Genomic DNA, 20,917 nt, shown 5'->3' on the forward strand with positions numbered 1-20,917 from the left:
TTACTGAGGCAGAGAAAGGAGGGCTTCAGGGGGGTGGGAAGTCAGCCATGGAGTGGGGCTGAGAGTTTAAGTAAGAGAGAGAGTGACCAGATCTCTAGGTTTGCTTGGGACAGTTCTGGTTTATGTGTGTTGTCCTAGCACCGTTTTTATAAAAATGTTCTAGTTTGTTGGTTAATAATATGGTCAGCCTAAAGATGTTGCTAGAAGAGTGGATTTGTCAGTGAGAAGGTGTTTGGTGACATTGGCAAAAGCCTTTTCAGTTGAGTGGTGGGGGACCAATACCAAATCTGAAAGGGACTGTTAACCAATCGTAGTTGTCAAATCCATGAGAATTTCTTATGTTTCCCCTCTACATTTGTGTATGTTTGAAATATATAAAAATGTGGATGGGAAGTGATTAAGTGAAGATAGCTGTCAGCAAATTTTAAAGAAATTTTGCTCTAAAAGGGAACAAATGAACAAAAGAGAGTTCATTTGGTTATAAGATTCTAAAGTAAATAAAAATATTCCATTGCTTGAGATAAATTTATTCCCAGGGGCTTAAAAAAAAAGAAGAAAAGCAAGTAAACTAGAGGGTAGCATGAGCCAAACCGGTTTCGGCTGAACACGTATTTCAGTAAAAGCAGTTTCACTAGGGTCAGAGCAGGGTCTTTAACTCCTTTTTTTTTTTTTAACTGAGATTTACCCTTTAAGGCCCAACACAGTCCTGCATGCACCTTTCCTATTTTAGCCCTGGCTGAACTCAAATAGCATCTCTTATTGGGACCATGGAATTTCTAGCTTCGCTAATAGCTAGTTTATTTTTGTTCAGAAGTGATTCACGTGGGTTATTTGTCTCTTCCCACCTATGCTGGGATCCCCGTGAGCACAGGATCCAGGAGGGCAGGCTGCTTCTGTGCTCTTTGCCATCCTCGCCACTTCATACACGCTTTCCGAGTAGCTCCGGGCATGGCTCACCCAGCGCCTGAGAGCTGGCTGAATGTCTGAGACACAGTGGGCTCTTCCTCCCTGAGGGCTCTCCATACAGTGTGTCTCCGTTGAACACCTTCTCATCTTCACGATGCTTGGGGGTTTTCTCTTGGCTTTGTTTTCCTAGAGCTCAGTGCCAGAGGAGGAGCACGGGAGCCCCCGGGCCGACACCCCCAGCACCGTCACCGAGGTGGACATGGACCTGGACAGCTATCAGACAGCCCTGGAGGACGTGCTGACCTGGTTGCTTTCTGCCGAGGACACGTTCCAGGAGCAGGATGACATCTCGGAGGATGTGGAGGAAGTCAAGGAGCAGTTTGCCACCCACGAAGTAAATAATCTGTTGCCCATGAGTGGGCCCTGTCCGCCACGGCGCCTGTGCCTTATCGGGGCTCTGCCGTGCTATGTATGCTCACTGAATTCTGCTCCGCAGGAAGGTCACGGCTCATTTTAGGACTCGTGATATTTAAATAGGGCTTTGTTTTAAAGTCGGCGTGGGTGACTCACTGTGCATTGGAATTAGGTTTCAGATTTTAATCTTATCGTAACTTGTAAAATCTGTGGAGCCACTGACACAAATCAATGCACAGCACTGCTAGTTGCTGAAGTATATTGTTATAGTTAAAACACAAAGTGGCTAATTAATACAAATACATCAAGTCTTTAGACTTGGAATGTTCCCCAGGAAGCGGTTATTTTTATTTATTGTATGATTAAGCAAATGTCATATCCAGTGATCATGTATACTTTCATACAATGAAAATTTCCTACTATTTTGAGGATATAGTGTATTGCACTGTAGTGATTAGCTTATATGGAGATTTCTTTTTGATTAAGTAGTTGTTTTGTGCCTGTATGGTAATTGACAGTTCTTATGTGCTGTTTTGGTTTGAAAATAATAGAAGTTGTCAGATTCTTTAAGCAGTTTCTCTTGGGTGAGCATGGTGTTTTATTTATTCTGTTTTCTCATAATTCCATGTCATGATCTCTCAGTATCATAATCAGCATTTACTTAAAAATAGTTACTATTAGCTGATGTAATATTGTTTTCTTTGATCAATTCCCCTTTTCTAGTTAGGCCAGTGCTTCTTTCCTATATTCAAAGTTGGGTCAAAGTCTACTTTATTTACAGTCTACATGGCTGCCTTTTTCTGCAGCCTTGATATTGAAACATTAATGTATTTATATATTTTTTGCAATGAGCTGCTCACAAATCATAATGATGTACCTTCTAGGCTTTTATGATGGAGCTGACGGCACACCAGAGCAGTGTGGGGAGCGTCCTGCAGGCAGGGAACCAGCTGATAACACAAGGGACTCTGTCCGATGAAGAGGAGTTTGAAATTCAGGAACAGATGACCCTGCTGAATGCTAGATGGGAGGCCCTCAGGGTAGAGAGTATGGACAGACAGTCCCGGTGAGTGGAAGCAAAGAACGACCACTTTATTCCATAATGTGTGTTGCCCAGTTTCGTTGAAATAAAGGTCTGTATGTCCGTGAATGCAAGATAATTACAGAGCTTGCCTTGTAAAATTTGACTCTTTTCTTTGTGTAATGCTGCTGGAGTTTTGTATGATCTTTGTTTCTCCTTTGATGTGTTAGCCAAATTAAAAGGTAAAAGTTGGAGTACAGAAATTAGGTAAAAGGAAAGGACATTTTATATGGATAGATATTGACTTGTAGTATTAAAATTGGCTAACCATTAACCCAATGTGAAGACAGGATTATGTAGTATTATTTACAATTTATTACATTTTTCAAAGCAGTGCTGCTGCCCCCCCCCCCCCCCCCCCCCCACCTCCCATGGTTCTTTTTTCCCCTCTGCATTGTGTATTAAGGAGCAAACTACATTCCATTGCAATTTCCACCTATTTAATATGCAGGAATTCCTGATTGAAGAAACAATGATTCTGATAGGAATGGTGGGTGCTGTTATTTGCATTCTTGGACTGCATTTAATTGATTCCATTTAGGAGGAAAATGAAAGTGTTTTTTTTTTTTTGCTTGTTTCTATATTTAAAAATGAAGTGCTGCTTTAAATTGTTAGAGAGAAGTGAGTTTCCTTGCCCCCCACCCCCCACCCCATCCCACCCAGTTTGTTTGCTGCCAGGAGTGTGTATTGTGTGCATTTGCCTTTGCAAAGGGGAAAAGCAAGTGGGACTGATGCTGTGTCCCTCCCCACAGGCTGCACGACGTGCTGATGGAGTTGCAGAAGCAGCAGCTGCAGCAGCTCTCTGCCTGGTTGACGCTCACGGAAGAACGCATTCAGAAGATGGAGACCTGTCCCCTGGATGACGATTTACAATCCTTGCAAAAGCTGCTAGAAGATCATAAAGTAAATCTGGCTCACATTTCTTTTCTACCTTATCAAATATGAAACAGCAGCACGTAGCCTTCTCACCGGCTTCTGCCCTTAGTGCAGAGGTGGGACACTTCTCAGTGTCCTCTGCTCATCAGCAGCTTAGAGGGTGGAGTCCATGGGGATGTGACTTTACTAAAATTTTATGTGGGTATGTATAGTGTCCTAAGGAAAGCTCTATGCCAGTGGTTCTCAACCTTGGCTGCACATTAGAATCACCTGGGAATCTTTTTAAAATCCTGATTTCTGGGCCTCATCCTCCGGAAATTGTTTCTTTGTTACTAATGTTGTGGCCCCACCCCATAACAAAGAAACAGAATTTCCGGAGGATGAGGCCCAGAAATCAGGATTTTAAAAAGATTCCCAGGTGATTCTAATGTGCAGCCAAGGTTGAGAACCACTGCTCTATGCTTTCCTAAGATTCTCAAGGGTTGTTTTGGACCTGTAAGTGGTAAAGAACCCTAGTGTGTGAGCATCAAGGCCGTGCAAAGAAGCAAACCCTCAGATTTATCTGTACCTTATCCTTTGAGGAAAGCTATTCCGATCTGGAAAAGTATCTGGCACTAGGTGAAGAATCAAAATTTGGTGGCTAATTTAATTTGATCACAAATTAAGGAGAAAACTTTTCATAGTCAAGGCAAGGTAGAGCAAATAGCTCCTTTGCAGGTTATCTGAATAATCTGATTTTTCAATGAAATATCTGGATAACTGTTAAATAAAGCTTTAGGGATACTTTAAATGCAACTCAAAGGCATTTGACAGCACTGTTGGTAGTGTTTAAATAAATTACCTGTATAGCACTTGCCATGCTCTTCCTGTGGAAGGGGTGAGAATGGAAGTCATCTGTGTCCTTAACTGCTTTCCTGGGCAGCTATTCAGAATAGCTTCCGACTATCAAATATTACCTACTTATCTCTCACTTTATGTCATGCTGCACTAGAGAAAATGATCTTTGTATAGTTAAATTTGGGACTTCTTTGATTTACCAATTCTACATTCTTACCTTAATTCCTAGTATAGACATTCAACTCATTTATGCTACATTATTTTTTGCCACAATTTGGACTAAAAGTAATGACATCCCATTTGCCATCTGTTATGACATTGCATTTTCAAATTGCTTTGGTTCATAATGAAATGTGAAGATGTATAACGGGCTTGTTTCATTAGAACACTTAGGGTAATGATTGGAAATTTAAACACGATGCCTCATTAAATAGCCTTAATTACTATTGACAACCGAGTGGATTTTAAATAGGTAAATGTGAGAGAGTAGAGATAATGGTACATCTTAATTTTTTTTCTCTAGAGCTTGCAAAATGATCTTGAGGCTGAGCAGGTGAAGGTAAATTCGTTAACTCACATGGTGGTGATTGTTGATGAAAACAGCGGTGAGAGTGCCACAGCCGTCCTGGAAGATCAGCTACAGGTAAGGACCCCGAGGAGGAGGGCGACCCCAAGGGGCCTGTGGTCTGAGACCCAGTTACATGTACCCTTATTCTGTACGTCTCATCACACTGTTTATGTAGAAGAGTAGAAGAACCTACTTTAGACTGTTCTTCCCAGGTGGGGTTCCATAGCATGTGGGTTACAGGAGTCCCTCGGTACCATTCCTTTCCATCAGCCCTTGGGGTGCATGGGCAGGGTGTCTTGTGTGCAATAGTAACAAGGTTGGGAAGCACAGGAACTGATCTCGACAAGTGGCCCACAGGCTTCTTGCTCAGAATCACTTGAGGAATTTGCTGAAATGTAGATTTCTGGGCTCCATGCAGACCTGAATTACTGGGAGTGGGGCTCAGTGGATCTGCACTTTAATAAAATGTCCAGGCATATTAAAGTTTGAGAATTTCAGCCGTGTAGGATTTCATATCCCTGTTTCTTTGGTTGGACCAATGTGTGAATTTCAGTAGCAGTTTTGGGAACCCCAACAAATTGCTTCTTTTCTCACAAAGGTTATAGTGGAAAGTCTTTACAAAGAGATTGATCGGTGTTTCATTTGAATAATACTGGAATCATCTGCTGTGATGTTGCCAGTTTATGATTTTTGGAAACTTTCGGACATGTATCTTCATTTAAAGTTGGCCAGTGGTTGTGAGACTTTGTGCAGAAGTACTTAGTTATTACAGTAACCTGAGAGGCAGGCATTCGTGTCTTGCCTGTTCAGACAGTGGGTTTTCCTGATGAGACCTGTCTTCTGGCTCCGTCTTCGACCCGTTGCACTGTCCAAAGCGTTCTCTGGTATCACATATCAAATAGGATAATATGAATTAACTCTTGCTCATATTTAAGTAATGTAGAAATAAGTTGAACATTTGTTAGTTATTATTTATATAATGGTAACAAAATAATTTATTGGAAAACTTATGAAGAATACTTTTTTAAAAAATCAAAATTATTTATTTAGTATTGCTAGTACTTGTACATATTCTGTGGCCAAATTTTGTGGAATTTTCTATGGATCATGAGATGTAAACAGAAAAAAATTAAGTATATTTAATAGGATTCTCTCATTCAACACATAGTTTTTATAAGGTTAAAAGTTTTTCATAACTTCTGTATTACAGATGAAAATTTTCTTGGCATGTAAAAGTGGTTAAAAAATTACTGACGTATTGTATTTTGTTTTAAAGACAATTATAGCCTGAAAACAATTTCCAGCACAAAAAGTAGGTGTTTGCTCTATTTTGAAGATGTATGCAAGAATGCTAAATTCTCAAATAAAAACCACAATAAAATGGAAAGGGCAGGAATTTGGAGTAGACAGTTACAGGATAGAGTTATAGTTGTGATACTTTTTAGCTCTATAGTGTAAAATAATTAGTTACATTCTATGGAAATTAGTTTTTCTCATCTATAAATATATAGGATTCATCTGTATTATTTTAAAGTAACTAAAAAAAAATTGTAATAGAGAACAACTGATGTCAAGATTTACTTTGAGGATCATGATAACTATCTCTTAAAGCTGTGTTGATAAAGGATGGTTTCTCTCTTTACTAGAAACTTGGTGAACGTTGGACAGCAGTGTGCCGATGGACTGAAGAACGCTGGAATAGGTTACACGAAATCAATATCTTGTGGCAGGAATTATTGGAAGAACAGGTATGAAACTGTTATCCATATGGTCAAAATAGATGGTGAAAGGTAACTCATCTTTAATTATGGCATTAGAATGAAGTCTTACTTTTCTTTTAAAGGAACCTTTACAAGTAATTATTTGTTATTTTTAAAGTCAGATTTGTATCCATTTTACATGAAGAGTATTCATGGAGATTATACTGTATTGCTCCATTGTAACAACAATGTGATCTGTGTTTATTTTTAAGAATGTTAGTATTTAGACATGCTACTTTCAGGGTTTGCTTGACATTATAATTTCATGCATTTGTGCTGGGTAATGTGTTTGAACTTGTACCAACACAGTGCCTAGCATTTAGTTTGTGCTCCATAAATAAGTAATCCACTTAATACTTTGTGGCCTTTAAGTCATAAGAATTTTTAATGATTTTAAAACAGAATAACTACTGAATTTAACTAGAAAACATTATTTAGCAACACCATTGATTTAACATTTGGATGATAGTATATTTTTTCCTACTAAGTGTTACCATAGTAAACGAACCTTTGGTGCAAAACTACCCCTTTAGGTTTTCAGTCAGAGTAGTGGCCCTTTGCCTCCTCCATCCTTCCAGAAAAGCAGCCATCAAAACAGAATACAAATAAACAAAACTTTCCCTGAAAACACCAAATGGTTGTGGTTTAGAAAATAAGCAGATACTGTATTCCCTCATCTCAGTGTCCATTTCAATTCTTTTAAATGCATCTCATTTCCATCTACAAAAAAGGAACTGTATGCTTTTCAGGCAATAAAAACAAGTGTGTTATGCTTTGTGGTTTACTAAATATGGTGCAGATAGAACATCTGCAAAAGTGGGGTACAAAATTTGTCCCAGTATAAATTGTTAATCACTACTCCCCACCCCCAATCATTGGTCACAATCTTCCTGTTAAGAATCCCATAATGGACCAGATTCTGATTTCTGAAATATTTACAGTTCACTTTACGAAATACTGACATTTACTTAGACCAGGGGTGGGCAAACTTTTTGACTCGAGGGCCACAATGGGTTCTTAAACTGGACCGGAGGGCCGGAACAAAAGCGTGGATGGAGTGTTTGTGTGAACTAATATAAATTCAAAGTAAACATCATTACATAAAAGGGTACGGTCTTTTTTTTTTTTTTAGTTTTATTCATTTCAAACAGGCCAGATCCGGCCCGAGGGCCGTAGTTTGCCCACGGCTGACTTAGACACTGTTTTCACTCCAAGGAGTAACATCGGATAGTTAAAAATTTACTTTAATAATGACAGTAGGAGACATTGATTGCCAGAGAAAACCATTGTGTTGTTTTTCTGCTAAGTAAAATAATTTAAAATTTGGAAGGAATTTTAATTTGGCAAATAAAAATATTTACAGGTAAGGAGTAGCTGCTATTTGGGCCAATATTTTAGGTTTACAGCTCACCTTTGTATGGCTTTCTGCTAGTGACATGGAAGGAGGGATCTTCTGAAAATGGAGAGTTGAATCCAGCATGGGCACTTAATGTAGAGAAATCTGCTATTGCAGGAATGAGCCCAAGTCAGTCGTATCTCATTTAGAACATCTTTCATGGGATTATTGTGTACTCAGCTGCAGAGGCCTCAAGCGTCAGAAATGGGCTGTGAGAATGAATTCCAAACTTCTGTAGCATGAAGTGTGGCAGGGGGGGTACTCTGTAAAGGACTCCAACCTACTTTTCCAACCTTAATGTTCCCTCTGTCCTTTCATGTGCCCAGTGCTCAAACCCTGAATTAACAGTCCCTAGCCCATGGCTAGGCTGTCAATGCTGCAAGAATAGTGCTGATTCTTTTTTACTGTCTATTCCAGTGCATGGAGCCTTGTAGGTGCCTCGTGGTTTAGGTTGTTGTTTTTGTTGTCTTTGTTTTTTGAAAGAGTGTCTGTATTTCACTTGTTTTCTAGCCTTTGGTGTTTTTGGTTAAGGATTGGCATCGTCCATGGAATGTTCTTAGACTCATCTCCTCATTTTTAAGTTCTCTCCAGCCATCAGGAACCGTGAAGCCATCTATAAATCCCCCGCTCTCCTTGTCTCTAAACTGGAATCGGTCTCTTATGTGGTGTCTGCACTTTGTATCTTGTGCCATGGTGACTCCTGCGCATATCTTATTACCCTTACTATTGCTGAGGGCAGGACCCACTTTTGTCTTTTATGTCCTTCATCTTCATCTTTTTGTTTGTGTGTAATATAGAGGAAAGGAATAGTTGTAAAATTCACTGATTAAAAAATACAGTTAGAGAAAGAATTGATTCTATTGCAAACATAGAACCAAGATTCCCCCCCCCTCCCCCCACACCTCGTCTATAGAAAAGGGTTTGTGTGGTAGATGCCACATTTTGGGAAGAATTATCCCAACGTAGCTATGTTGTTTTCCACCCCTGCTTCAAATTGATCTCTCTACTTCTGCCTAAAACAACATGTATTGTTGGCCAGTGAAGTTTAACTGTCTTTATACTTTGGACTATCCTCAGACCATAATTGCTGTCGAACCTGGAGTGTTGGTGCGGTTTTGCGGCATGATGCTCTGGAAAAACCATTAGCTTTGCAGTGTGGGTCCTTAATCTGGCTCTTCTGTGAACTAGCCAAGGGACCTTGGATGTATAACTTGGCTCTCCTCTCTCTTCTTCCTAAAACAAGGGACTGAGACAAGACAATCTCCGAGATTCCCCCTGTCTCTGGAGTGTTACAATGTGATTCTTTTGGAGACTTGAATAGGTTTACTTATCCAGGAGTGGGGCTAATTTCAGATTGATCGGTTGCAAATCTAAGTAGGATAATGACTTTTCTGTGTCACTCATGCCTCATGCTTAGGTTTTTGAAGTTCTTCTTATTCAAGATAAGGATAAAGCTTCTAAGAATATAAAGTTAGAGATCTGGTAACTTGATTGAATCGAATTACCAAGTGATTCCCCACATGTATTTCTAACTTTTGTTATTATTTATAGTGCTTGCTGAAAGCTTGGCTAACCGAAAAAGAAGAGGCGTTAAATAAAGTCCAGACGAGCAACTTCAGAGACCAAAAGGAGCTAAGCATCAGTGTTCGCCGCCTGGCTGTAAGTGATGTCATTGTCAGCATCTGTCTTGTAAGCCTGTGATATTTTAGTGTTTTACATCAGTGGTTAAAACTATTTAGAAAATCCAGAGTAGGACACATTACCCAACACTGGAATGCTGCCGTGGAATGGTCTAGAACCAGGAGTCTTACGTTTTAGCATCAGATACTAGTAATTGCAAGGGTACATTCTCCTATAAAATATATACATGTTTACATGTTCTGACTGGGAAACAGGAAGATAAAGTCCTGTGAAAAGGGAGTCATCTAACAAATATCTGAAATACTAGATTTTGAAGGAAGACATGGAAATGAAGCGTCAAGCATTGGACCAGCTGAGTGAGATTGGCCAGGATGTGAGCCAATTACTTGATAACCCTAAGGCATCTAAGAAGATCAACAGTGATTCCGAGGAACTGACTCAGAGATGGGATTCTCTGGTTCAGAGACTAGAAGATTCCTCCAACCAGGTATCGTTTGCTCCAGATAATATGTTGTGCCATTAAGTAGAAGTTAAATTTCAGGTTAGTTTTAGTTTTTACGAAATAAAAGAGTAGTAGCTAAACTAAAAAGTTGGTTCCTTATACCTGGTTTACTATAAAATTGAAAAATTGACATGACAATGTCTTTTAGTTTTCTAAAGTAAATTTTAATGGATCTTAAGAAAAGGATTAATATCCAGTGATTTAACGCTTGCTAACTGATAACAGACATGAATCCATTAAATGATCTTTAAATTTTATTCATTTGAAAATATTTTAGCGAATTGATGAAAAACCCAAAACTTTGGTTTGTACATGAATGTTCATAGCAACATTATTTATAATAGACAAAAAGTGAAATGACTCAAATATACAGTAGGTGGATTGATTAACAAAATATGGTATAGACATACAATGGAATATTTTTTGGCAATAAAAAAAGGAAGTACTGATATATGTGATGACATGGATGAACCTTGAAAACATACAAGTAAAAGGAGCCAGTACCAAGTTTATAGGCACCATGATTCTATCTATATGAACTATATAGAATAGACAGACTCATAGAGACAGAAAGTAGATTAGTGGTTGCCAGGAGCCAAGGGGGGAGAGAGGTTGGGAAGTGACTGTTAATGGGTACTGGGTTTCTTTATGAAATAATAATAAAATTATTCTGGGACTAGAAAGTGGGCATGGTTGTATAAGTCTGTATACTAATAACCATTGCATTTACATAATCAAAGAAAGAACCTTCTGGCATATGAATGATATCTCAATAAAGCTGTAATAAAACCTAAAACTTTGGCTGCTCTTATTTCAGGTGACTCAGGCTGTAGGAAAGCTGGGGATGTCCCAGATTCCTCAGAAGGACCTTTTGGAGACTGTTCACATAAGAGAACAAGTGACCACCAAAAGGTCTAAGCAAGAACTGCCTCCTCCACCTCCTCCAAAGAAGAGACAGATCCCCGTGGATATGGAAGTGAAGAAAAAGTGAGAACAGACAGACATTTTCCAAACCCAGGACCCCACACAGTGTATTTTGTACTCAGTACCTATGTCTTACTAATCACGAATGATATGCAAATTTAGACATAATTATTGTTAGGAACCACTCACTACCCCTGAGTGTTCTGAGTATTCTACTTCCCACTGGCTAAATATCTGTGTTGTCTCAGATGGTTTTATTTATCCTGTGTTCAACCTGAGCTGTGTGCTGACACCCTTGCTTCTTCCTTTCCTATCGTTTACCTGGAGGATATGATTGCCCATGATCCCTCATTTTTCTTTCTTTCACTATCACCATTCTGACAGTCTCGCTTTACTTACATCTCCTTATTGTTTGTGAATCTGCTTTCTTCTCTCAAGTAAAAAAGTACTTAATTCAGGGAAGTAATTAGTCTCCTTTTTTCTTTTTTCTTTTTTTCCCCACCCCTCATTCTTTTTTCATGTTTTCTTTCTTCCTTTGTTAATTCTATTTTCTAGATTCATTAACAGATTCTTTGTGTTTGGCTTGAAGATTCATCTTTAGCATACGCTATCTTTTCATCTTATTGATTCAAAATAAACTTGGGATCTTTATAAGGGGATTAATCAGCCCTGGCATAGATAGAATGCCAGCTACCCTGTTAAGCCATGCTGTGGCCCGGGTACCTCACATGCACTGTAGCAGCTAGTCCTCAAAACACCCTTGAGTAGAACTATTATTCTCTCCCTTTTACAGTAGCGTCCCAGTGCTTGGGTAAGTGGGCAGTTAGTTTTGCCTGAATAAAAATGATGTGATTTCACCAATTTAGCTTTTGTCAGACAAAGCAGGATTCCGGTTTTACCAGATGATTTTCATTTTGATGACAGGGCTGTGCGTCCTCCCAATAGCACCTCCTTGCAGGACCAGTGTACCTCCTTGGAACTGTTACTTTTGGAGCCAAGACAGCAGATGAGGAAGGTGCTTTTGATGTTCATATTGTTGTAGACCTTTCATTTCATGAGTGTTTGTATTCTGCCAGTATATCTAGAGACATATCTCTCCAGGGCTGACTCTGTGCTTTTGGAAGCTGAGAAGGTTTTAAAAACTAGGGTGCATCAGTAAGTTCTGGTACCAATTCCAGTGTAGGTGGGAATGGGAGGATTCTCCCAACAAGCAGTTCAGGGGACACTAGCTGGGCGTCCTACAGGTAAGCTCAATTCTGACACTTCCTACTGGGAGACAGCATCCGATTCTACAGGTTAAGGGTTCAGTCCAACGAGCTGTTACCTGTGCGTCTAACCGACTGGCTATACATTGGAGGTTCCTAAGACCTCCTCTGTGGGTTTGATTAACTTGCGAGAGTGGCTCACCCAACTCAGAAGCATTTTACTTACTAGACCACTGGTTTATTATAAGAGGATATAACCCAGGAACCGCCAGATGGAAGAGATGCATAGGATAAGAGAAAAAGCACAGAGCTTCCACGCCCTCTCCAGGCGGCAACTCTCCTGGCACCTCCACTTGTTCATCGCCCCCGGAAGCTCTCTGAACCCCGTCCTTTTGGGTTTTTACAGAGGCTTCATTACCTAGGCATGATTGATTAAATCATTGGCCATTGGTGATTGATTCAACTTCCCGCCCCTTTCTCCTCCAGAGGTCAGGATGGTGGGGTGGGACTGAAAGTTCCAACCCCTAATCACATGGTTGGGTCTCCTGGCACCCAGCCTCCATCTTTAGGCGGGGTCCAAAAGTCAGCTCATTCACATAAAAAGTGATAACTCTGTTGCTCTCATCAGTTAGGAAATTTCAAGGGTTTTAGGAACTCTGAGCCAGAAATAAGACCAAATATATATTTCTTACTATAAATCACAATATCGCAAGTGCATAACTATAAGATCTTAAACACGGCCTGTTGTATAATTTGCATTCTGCTGCAAGAAACACAGTACTGTACATGTGACTTACTGAGGTCTCATTTCATGTTACAAGGAGTCTGGAGGTAGGGATGGTCGTGCAGCATCCTGCACGTTGTCTCCGCCTTCCTCAGCCTGGTGGCTTTCACCCCCAGGCTTGTCTTCTCAGGGTCCCCAAGGTGCTACTGAAGCACGGACATCCTGCACAACCTGCTTATAGGCAGGCAGTAAGGGAAGTTTTTTCTTATTTCTCTCTCTCTCTCTCTCTTTTTTTTTTTTAAATCAGGGAGATCTTTCCTGGGAGACATCAGCTAAGTTCCCCCAGTCTCACTGGTCAGGACTCAGTTGCTTGTCCATGCCCTGGGTGCTTGGGAGTTTGAAGCTGCCCTGCCTCTCCAGGCTCTGTAGTTGTGCTCTGGGGACTCGGGCAGCAAGGAGGAAGTGTGGGGAGGGAGGTGTCTGTTGGGTAAGCAACTAGCTGTGAGGACCACAGTTTTCTAGTTTACTGGTTGATTGAGGTAGACATTCCTTTAGATGGTTCCTGGACAAATAGAAGTTTGAGGATGTCTAGTTCATTCTAATAGAAGGCAGTGAAATCTCAGTATTAGAAATTAAGCCCCAACTCAGCCCCATCTCAGTCTACCCATGTGTGATGTGATGGGATCCACAGGCTTCCTGGAAAATAAATGTAGCCATAACACAGCTTTGTGATTCAAGCTAGCGCAGTCTTTCTGGGGCAAGACAGAACCATACCTCCCCTCTTTAGTGTTTGAGGATAGGCTTCATATGCCAATTTCCATTCAAGTCCAGGGAATTCTTTACCATTTCTATTGTAAAATGGCTTCCAGACCCTTAGAAACCTCTATGAACTTGTCTTAAAATGAGCTGTCCACGTGGATATGGGCCTTAAGTAACTGCTGGGCACAACTTCATGTAATAATACAAGCTTACGAAATGGTGGTTTATTGTCCCTGCTCTTCCCTTGGTGCTGCTGGTGGCTGTTTGCCACCGTAGGGGCAGCCGTTTCCTGTAATCTAGATATGGCTAAAGTGACCTGAGCTTTCTCAGAAATGGACTAAGTCTCCAAGGTCATTTAAATGTGTGACCTTCGGGTGGTGCTCCCCTTCTCCGAAAGAGTAAAGAGAAATCAACTGATAAGATGGCAGGAGGCATGTACCATGGTTTGAGCAGCACACTGACCCCTGGTGATGTACCTGGAGTGTCACGAAATCTTTTACAAGCTACAAAGAAAATTTACCTGGATGAAACAGCAAATATCCATATGTTCTTCCTCCTGTTCCTCCTCACTGTGGTTTTCACTAGAAAAACTTTAAGCGAAGTTTCCCAAAATAATCAGCAAGGACAACCCATGCTCACCTTAAAGTATCCAGAGGTTGTTTTGAGAAGTCCTGGCAGGAGAGTCTGATAAGAGGACAGACGGCCTCAGTTGGACTCCCAGCTCCATCATTTATTAACTTTGTGGCCTGCATCAGTTATTTAAAACTCCCAGAAGCTCAACTCCTTCATCATTCAAAGGGAAGTAATAGTGTATTCTTCATAGGATTGTTGCGAAGAGGCCTTGAGTTAAGAATACACACAGAACGCTTAGAAAAGGGCCTGGTAGATGGCCAGCAATCCTTGAATATTTCTCCTCTTGTTCCTCCTCACTGTGTTTTGACTTCCCTTCCCAACACCTCTCAAGTCTGCACATTTTCCTTCCTCCCCACTGGCATTACCTGCTCTCTGGCTCCTGTTCCCACCACAGCCCTTTCTTGGGTCTTGCCTCTCTTGAATCTTCTCTGTGAGCACCTGCAGGTAAATAGGATCTTGTCAGTCCTATGCTTTTAGACCCTTCACTGGCTCTCAGTTGCCCTTTGTTTAAACCCAAACTCTTTCACCTGTTCTCTAGGGCCGTCTAGTAACTGGTTGGTGTACTCCCTGCCTAGTACTCACTGTTCCAGCCGCATCTAAATACTTGCGGTTTGCAAAGTGTGGTCCTTCCTTTCTTTGTTCTCCCTTTGCGAGGAAAACTCCTGGCTCAATGCTGTTCTACTCCAGGAAGCCATCCCTCCCTGGCTGGATGGGGAGCCGGCCTATTAATTCCTGGAATTAGCACCTTGAAAATTCCTTCTGCTATTGCCCTTCACTTTACATTGCCCTCCCTACAGGCTGGGATTGTCTCATTTACCTTCATGTCAAGAGCCCAGACCAGTGCCTGGCATATAATAGGCTCACTTCAGAAACATGCTGAATTAAAGAAGGCATGAACGTTAGCACTGTCCCTACTTGTTCTTTTTTGTCATTATCTAACCAAATCTGTTTTTCATTATCTACGAGCGTTTATAAAAATACAAGTAATTTCTTTAAACATTTCAACCTTTTAATATTTATTTTCTTTACTTATTAACACGACACTATTATTATTCTGTTCATACTTTGAATTGTGCATGCATGATGTTATGTTGTGTGGTTTCTGTATTTCTGGGTTGGCTCTTTTGTTTGTTGTCTGAGGAGTGTTTAAAACGCTTGCTGGATGGGTGCTGTTCTTTCTTGAGCCAAGTAAAACAATAGAAGGAAACGAATGACAAGTGGTAACATCTGAATCTCAAATCAGGTTTGATGCCCTGAGTGCAGAGCTGCTGGACTGGATTTTGAAATCAAAGACTGCCATTCAGGCCACAGAGATAAAAGAATATAAGAAGATGCAAGAGACTTCAGAAATGAAAAAGAAGTTGAAGGTAAAACATAAAACAAAAGTACACTAGTGAATAAAATATTTCATCAGGATAGATGTACTTTGGCATAAAGATGGGATGGGACCCAAAAGCTTCCTATAAAATAAATGTAGCCACAACGCAGCTTTTAGAACATTGTAGTAAATTTTGAATTGATTCAAGCTGGCTGGGATCAGATCCCTGTGTGGAAGAGAAATTTTTTCCCTTCCCCCTTAACCACTAAGTTGTGTAGGAAGGAACACTTACTTCCTAAGGTGATCTAAATATTATTTCTATTTTTAGCTTGATTAGATCTTTTTTAAAAATTTAAATTTGTTATTGTTTAAAGTATTACATGAGTCTCCTTTCCCCCCCATTGACCTCTCCCCAGCCACTCCCACCCCCCTCTTGATTAGATCTTAATCTGGTACCTAATAATTTGTGACTTTGTGTGTGCAGAAGACGTTTTGCTTTCTGAATGCAGCAAACTACAGTAGTACCTCCTTATGCACAGTTATCTGCAATCAACCGCAGCCCAAGAATATTAAATGGAGAATTATAGAAATAAACAGTTCAGAAGTTTTAAATTGCATGCCGTTCTGAGTGGCATGATGACATCTCGCACTGTCCTGCTTCGCCCCACCTGGGGCGTGAATCCCACCTTTGTTCAGTGTATCCACGTTGTACAGGCTACCCTTCTATTAGTCATTTAGTAGCTGTCTTCATTATCAGATCGACTGTTGAGGTCTCACTGTGCTTATGTGCAATAACACTTATTTTACTTAATACTGGCCCCAAAGCACAAGAGTAGTGATGCTGGCAGTTTAGATATGTGAAAAGAAAAGGTGGGTACAGTGCAATAAGGTATTTTGAGAGAGGGGGAGACCACATTTACATAACTTTTATTACAACGTATTATAATTGTTCTATTTTATTATTAGTATTTTGTTAATTCCTTTTTGTGCCTCATTTATCATAGTTGTGTATAAATAGGAAGAAATATAGCATATATTGGATTTGGTATTCTTCGTGGTTTCAGACATCTCATGGGGATCTTGGAAAATATCCCCAAGGATAAGGGGGGTTACTATATTTCAACTTTCTTTAATGTAGAAGAGAAGAGACACCACACAAATGCTAATCAAATGAATGGAGTTTAGCTCTGCTGCTTTGTACCCATATGTGTGTGACTGAAATTGTGACAGGGGGTTGCCGTGATTTCTGTCATTGGTGGTCATTAAGCCTCTGTACATCCTTTCATCAACTATTTGGGCATCTAGAGCAAGCCTGTATTGCATGTACATTAGCAATGGAGCCTGTCGGTCAGGAGCTTGGGGAACGTTTAAAAATCCCCACCTGGAGAATCCCTAGTCCAGTGGTCGGCAAACTGCGGCTCGCGAGCCACATGCAGCTCTTTGGCCCCTTGAGTGTGGCCATGAAGTTTTAATCGCACTGTATGTGCGCGCCCGCACGTGGTATTTTGTGGAAGAGCCACACTCAAGGGGCCTCAGTTTGCCGACCACTGCCCTAGTCCAATCCACCACCACCATCAAAGGTATCAAACATTAGTTTGTATAAAGGGCATAATCATTTTTCTCCAGTTTGATGGCGACTTTTTGCATTAGTACTTAGCTTAACAAAAAGAAATGGTATTTCTTAGACTCTCTTGTTATTTCTTGACCTTTGACTAAACAAATGGCTGTGTTACTTAGTCACATTAAAGTTTGTGTGGATCAAAATAGGAAAGCTGTATTTATTTGACAGTGCTTACAGGTATCATAAGTTAGAAGGGGCATCCTTCTCTGGATTGTCTGGTTGAAATAATATGGGTTTCCTACAAGTTTTTATTGAGCTATTTTAGACACAATTTGAATAGTTAATATCAATTGGGAATTGAGGAGATGGAAAAATTTCAAATACTGAGTGTGCACACATGTGTATATGTGTGTGTATGTATTCTCGTGATCTTATTCAGCCCTTTCTTAGAGGTTGTGGAGTTTGTCTTCACAACCCAGGCACAATTAAGCCATTTTTAAAACATAAAGAATAAAATGCTTTAGTTTGGATCCTAAAGTATGTTGGAATTATTTATAAATTATGTATGAATTTATGTTGATGATTGAAGTTTGCAATACACTCTAGACTTAATATAATACCAACAAAAAATACTGCGACTCAAATTATTTTGGTCTCTTTTTCTTTATTTTTTAAAAATAATTTTTATTGATTTTAGAGAGGAATGGAGAGGGAGAGAGAGGTTGAAACATCAATGATGAGAGAGAATCATTGATCAGCTACCTCCTGCATGCCCCCTACTGGGGACTGAGCCTGCAACCCAGGCATGTGCCGTTGACCACAGTCAAACCTGGGACCCTTCAGTCAATAGGCCGACATGCTATCCACTGAGCCAAACTAGCGAGGGCTGTTTCTTTTTCTTGTTAATTAATTTTTGTTCAGTGATCTCTGTCCAAGCACATTCAGTTCACTGGATGCAAACCCTTATTTTTATGGTGTGGCATATGTGGAGGCTATATATGTGAATAGATAGATATCCTGGATCTAAACCACTAATTTTACTTATTTCCTCTTGATAGAAACTTATAACTATAGTGTAAAATTTAAAAAAAAACCACCCAAGTTTCTTATTGTTTGTTTGAATATAACTTTTAAAATTTAATCATCTCTGGTGCTCTGGAAGGTGGCCTGCAGTTGCATAGTTGTGTATGGTAGTATCCTCTTAAGTAAACAGTGTGACACCTAAAGGGAATGTGGGAGGGACTTTAAACACTAAAACTTAAAAGAGCATCAGCATTATATTGAGAAGAAAGTTTGCAATATTCTTATATTGAGACTTTATTTCCAGGGAATAGAAAAAGAACAGACAGAAAGAAGACCCAGACTAGACGAATTAAACAAAACTGGACAAATCCTTTTGGAGCAAATGGGAAAAGGTGAGACCCTTGATTTTTTTTTAATGTGTTTTTAGATGGTGGCATTGCATCATATTTACAGTTTGACAAATCAAATATATATGTTTTGCTACTCTAACCCTCTTTGCTAGAAGAGTGGTTTTCAGAAACTTTTTTTGTCAGCAAAATGTTTTTCTTCAAATGAAATCTTATGCTGAGGCTGATTTATCAAACTGATAAAAGCAAAGTTGTTCTGCTTTTAGACAGGATCAGGGAACCTAAAACTCTGATATCTCAGCAAAACAGTTACATTCCACTGCATAGATTTTAAAATCTTCTCCTTTGGGGTATATGTTGGGAAATTTTGTGTGTGTGTGTTGGGGGGTAGTGGTTGTAAAAGAAAAGTTTTTGCTTTGGCAACATCAGAGAGATAAAGTTACATTAAGGTATGAATTTTGTGACCTAATATATGCTTTTTTAATTTCATAGGAAACCTTTTATATTTTGCATTACCATTTTTTTGAGCTTTGGTAGGACTGGAAATGCATTCATTACAGAACCCTAATTCTATTTATTTAATATGTTATTAAAATTTTTTAGCATGGGTGGGAAGCTGAGAAATGGGGGCATTGATCTGACTAGGGATTATATGTTCTGGGTTTAATTTTATTATTTTCTGAAGGTGTTTGTTTTTTATTAGTGAGAGAATAAAAATGATTTTTTTAAAGTTCCCCACTATCGTTCCATGTTATCCATTATTGTAATGTTATAGTATTGCATATTATTTCTCCACATGTGGTTAGTGCTGAAAATCCTGCTGCTGCTCTAAAACCAGAAATGTTCAACAGAAATGAAAGCACAATTGGGTGGTCCTCTCTGTTCCCCTTTCTCCTCCCCTAGAAATTTGAAGTAAGTCCTAGAACACCGAAAATTAATAAGAGGATGTTTTTTATAGGGTGTAATCTGGCCATAGTCTACCTAGGTAAGGAGACAGGTAAATGATTCAGTTCAATTAGAAAAGCATATTCAAATAATCATGTCAAGAATGTGTTCTATTTTATCCTTTTTAAGTAATTAGTAAAATGAGGAGCTATCAATTTGGCTTTGATTAGTCCTCTACGAGTTGGGTGTTCTATAGAGGTAGAAAAGTTATTATTTTGTGTCTCTGGGAGCAAAACAATTATTTTAAAAAACTGTGTGTAGGTTTCCTTTTTTATGATGCAAATTGTGCTTTCGTTATTACTTGCTATTGGTCCAACCTATATGATCTCAAGCTTGGAGGAGGGAGATTTAAATTCTGAGAATTGGTTTGAAGGGGCAACATAAATGGATCATGAAGTACTGTCAGTGAATAAACAAAGGAATTGGAGAAGCTGCTTCGGCTTCCCTAGTACCTAATGTGAGCACCCATTGCCTGTTTTCTAAATGAGCAGCGATACTTTTTCATCTCAAAACTGTGTTTACCTGCTTGATTTTCTTTCTTGTTTAGCACAAAGTGCTGACATGAAAATGAAGTGGTTGACGTTATTCTTTTGCCCACTCAGAATAGAAATGACCTGGCAGAAGCACAGCCTCTGTTTCCATCGCTCAGTTAGTTGTCAGGAAGATGTTAATGTGTTTTGCTTATAACCCCCATTAACAGGGATAATTGAACTTGGACTGTGGTGTGAATGTCTTGTGTAGGTCTAATTAATATTCTGTTACCTGCCTGACAGACAGTGAACTTCAGCCACTGACATGGGTGATGTATTCAAATCATGTCATGTGTGCATTTCTAATTTTCAGTGGATACAGGATGTTATAGGAATTTTTGAAATTCCATCGTTTGTGGGTCTTAAGTGAACTTTCATTGTACTTGCCTTTTTTTCCTTAGTGCTCTCATTACCCTGGATTTCGATGGTATATATTTACAAAGTATAATTGTCTTTATTGGCCTCCTATCTTCCCAACATACATGCTCTCCTGTGCAGATTTCTCATACTTTTTCATAGTACTTTTACAGATTTTATATGACAAAAGCTATTATTATATACTAGTGGCCTGGTGTACGAAATTCGTGCACAGGGGGTGGGAGGGGTGTCCCTCAACTGGGCCTGCACCCTCTCCAATCTGGGACCCCTCGGGGGATGTCTGACTGTCGGTTTAGGTGGGATCAGGCCTAAACTGGCAGTTGGACATCCCTATCGCAATCCGGGACTGCTGGCTCCTAATCGCTCACCTGCCTGCCTTCCTGATTGCCCCTAACCACTCTGCCTGTCGGCCTGCTCGCCCTCAACTGCCCTCCCCATCAGTCTGATCACCCCCAACTGCCCTCCCTGCCAGCCTGCTCACCCCCAACTGCCCTCCTTCCCTGCCTGCTTGCCCCCAACTGCCCCCCCTGCCAGACTGCTCACCCCCACCTGCCCTCCCCGCTGGCCTGCTCACCCCCAAATGCCCCCC

At 40.1% G+C, this 20,917-nt stretch overlaps 1 protein-coding gene across 1 annotated transcript in view; it reads left to right on the forward strand.

Moving 5' to 3' along the window:
• Positions 1 to 20,917, forward strand: part of UTRN (utrophin) — a 233,802-nt gene that overhangs the window by 116,840 nt on the left and 96,045 nt on the right. Inside the window, exons 14-23 of the mRNA XM_014533928.1 lie at positions 1,097 to 1,300; positions 2,205 to 2,386; positions 3,154 to 3,304; positions 4,638 to 4,757; positions 6,329 to 6,430; positions 9,390 to 9,497; positions 9,787 to 9,966; positions 10,799 to 10,968; positions 15,470 to 15,593; positions 18,433 to 18,520. Of these exons, the coding sequence (XP_014389414.1) occupies positions 1,097 to 1,300; positions 2,205 to 2,386; positions 3,154 to 3,304; positions 4,638 to 4,757; positions 6,329 to 6,430; positions 9,390 to 9,497; positions 9,787 to 9,966; positions 10,799 to 10,968; positions 15,470 to 15,593; positions 18,433 to 18,520 (1,429 nt within the window). The remainder of the gene's footprint in view (positions 1 to 1,096; positions 1,301 to 2,204; positions 2,387 to 3,153; positions 3,305 to 4,637; positions 4,758 to 6,328; positions 6,431 to 9,389; positions 9,498 to 9,786; positions 9,967 to 10,798; positions 10,969 to 15,469; positions 15,594 to 18,432; positions 18,521 to 20,917) is intronic.

This window comes from Myotis brandtii, unplaced genomic scaffold (genome assembly GCF_000412655.1).
Source record: "Myotis brandtii unplaced genomic scaffold, ASM41265v1 scaffold123, whole genome shotgun sequence".
Lineage (NCBI taxonomy): Eukaryota > Metazoa > Chordata > Mammalia > Chiroptera > Vespertilionidae > Myotis > Myotis brandtii.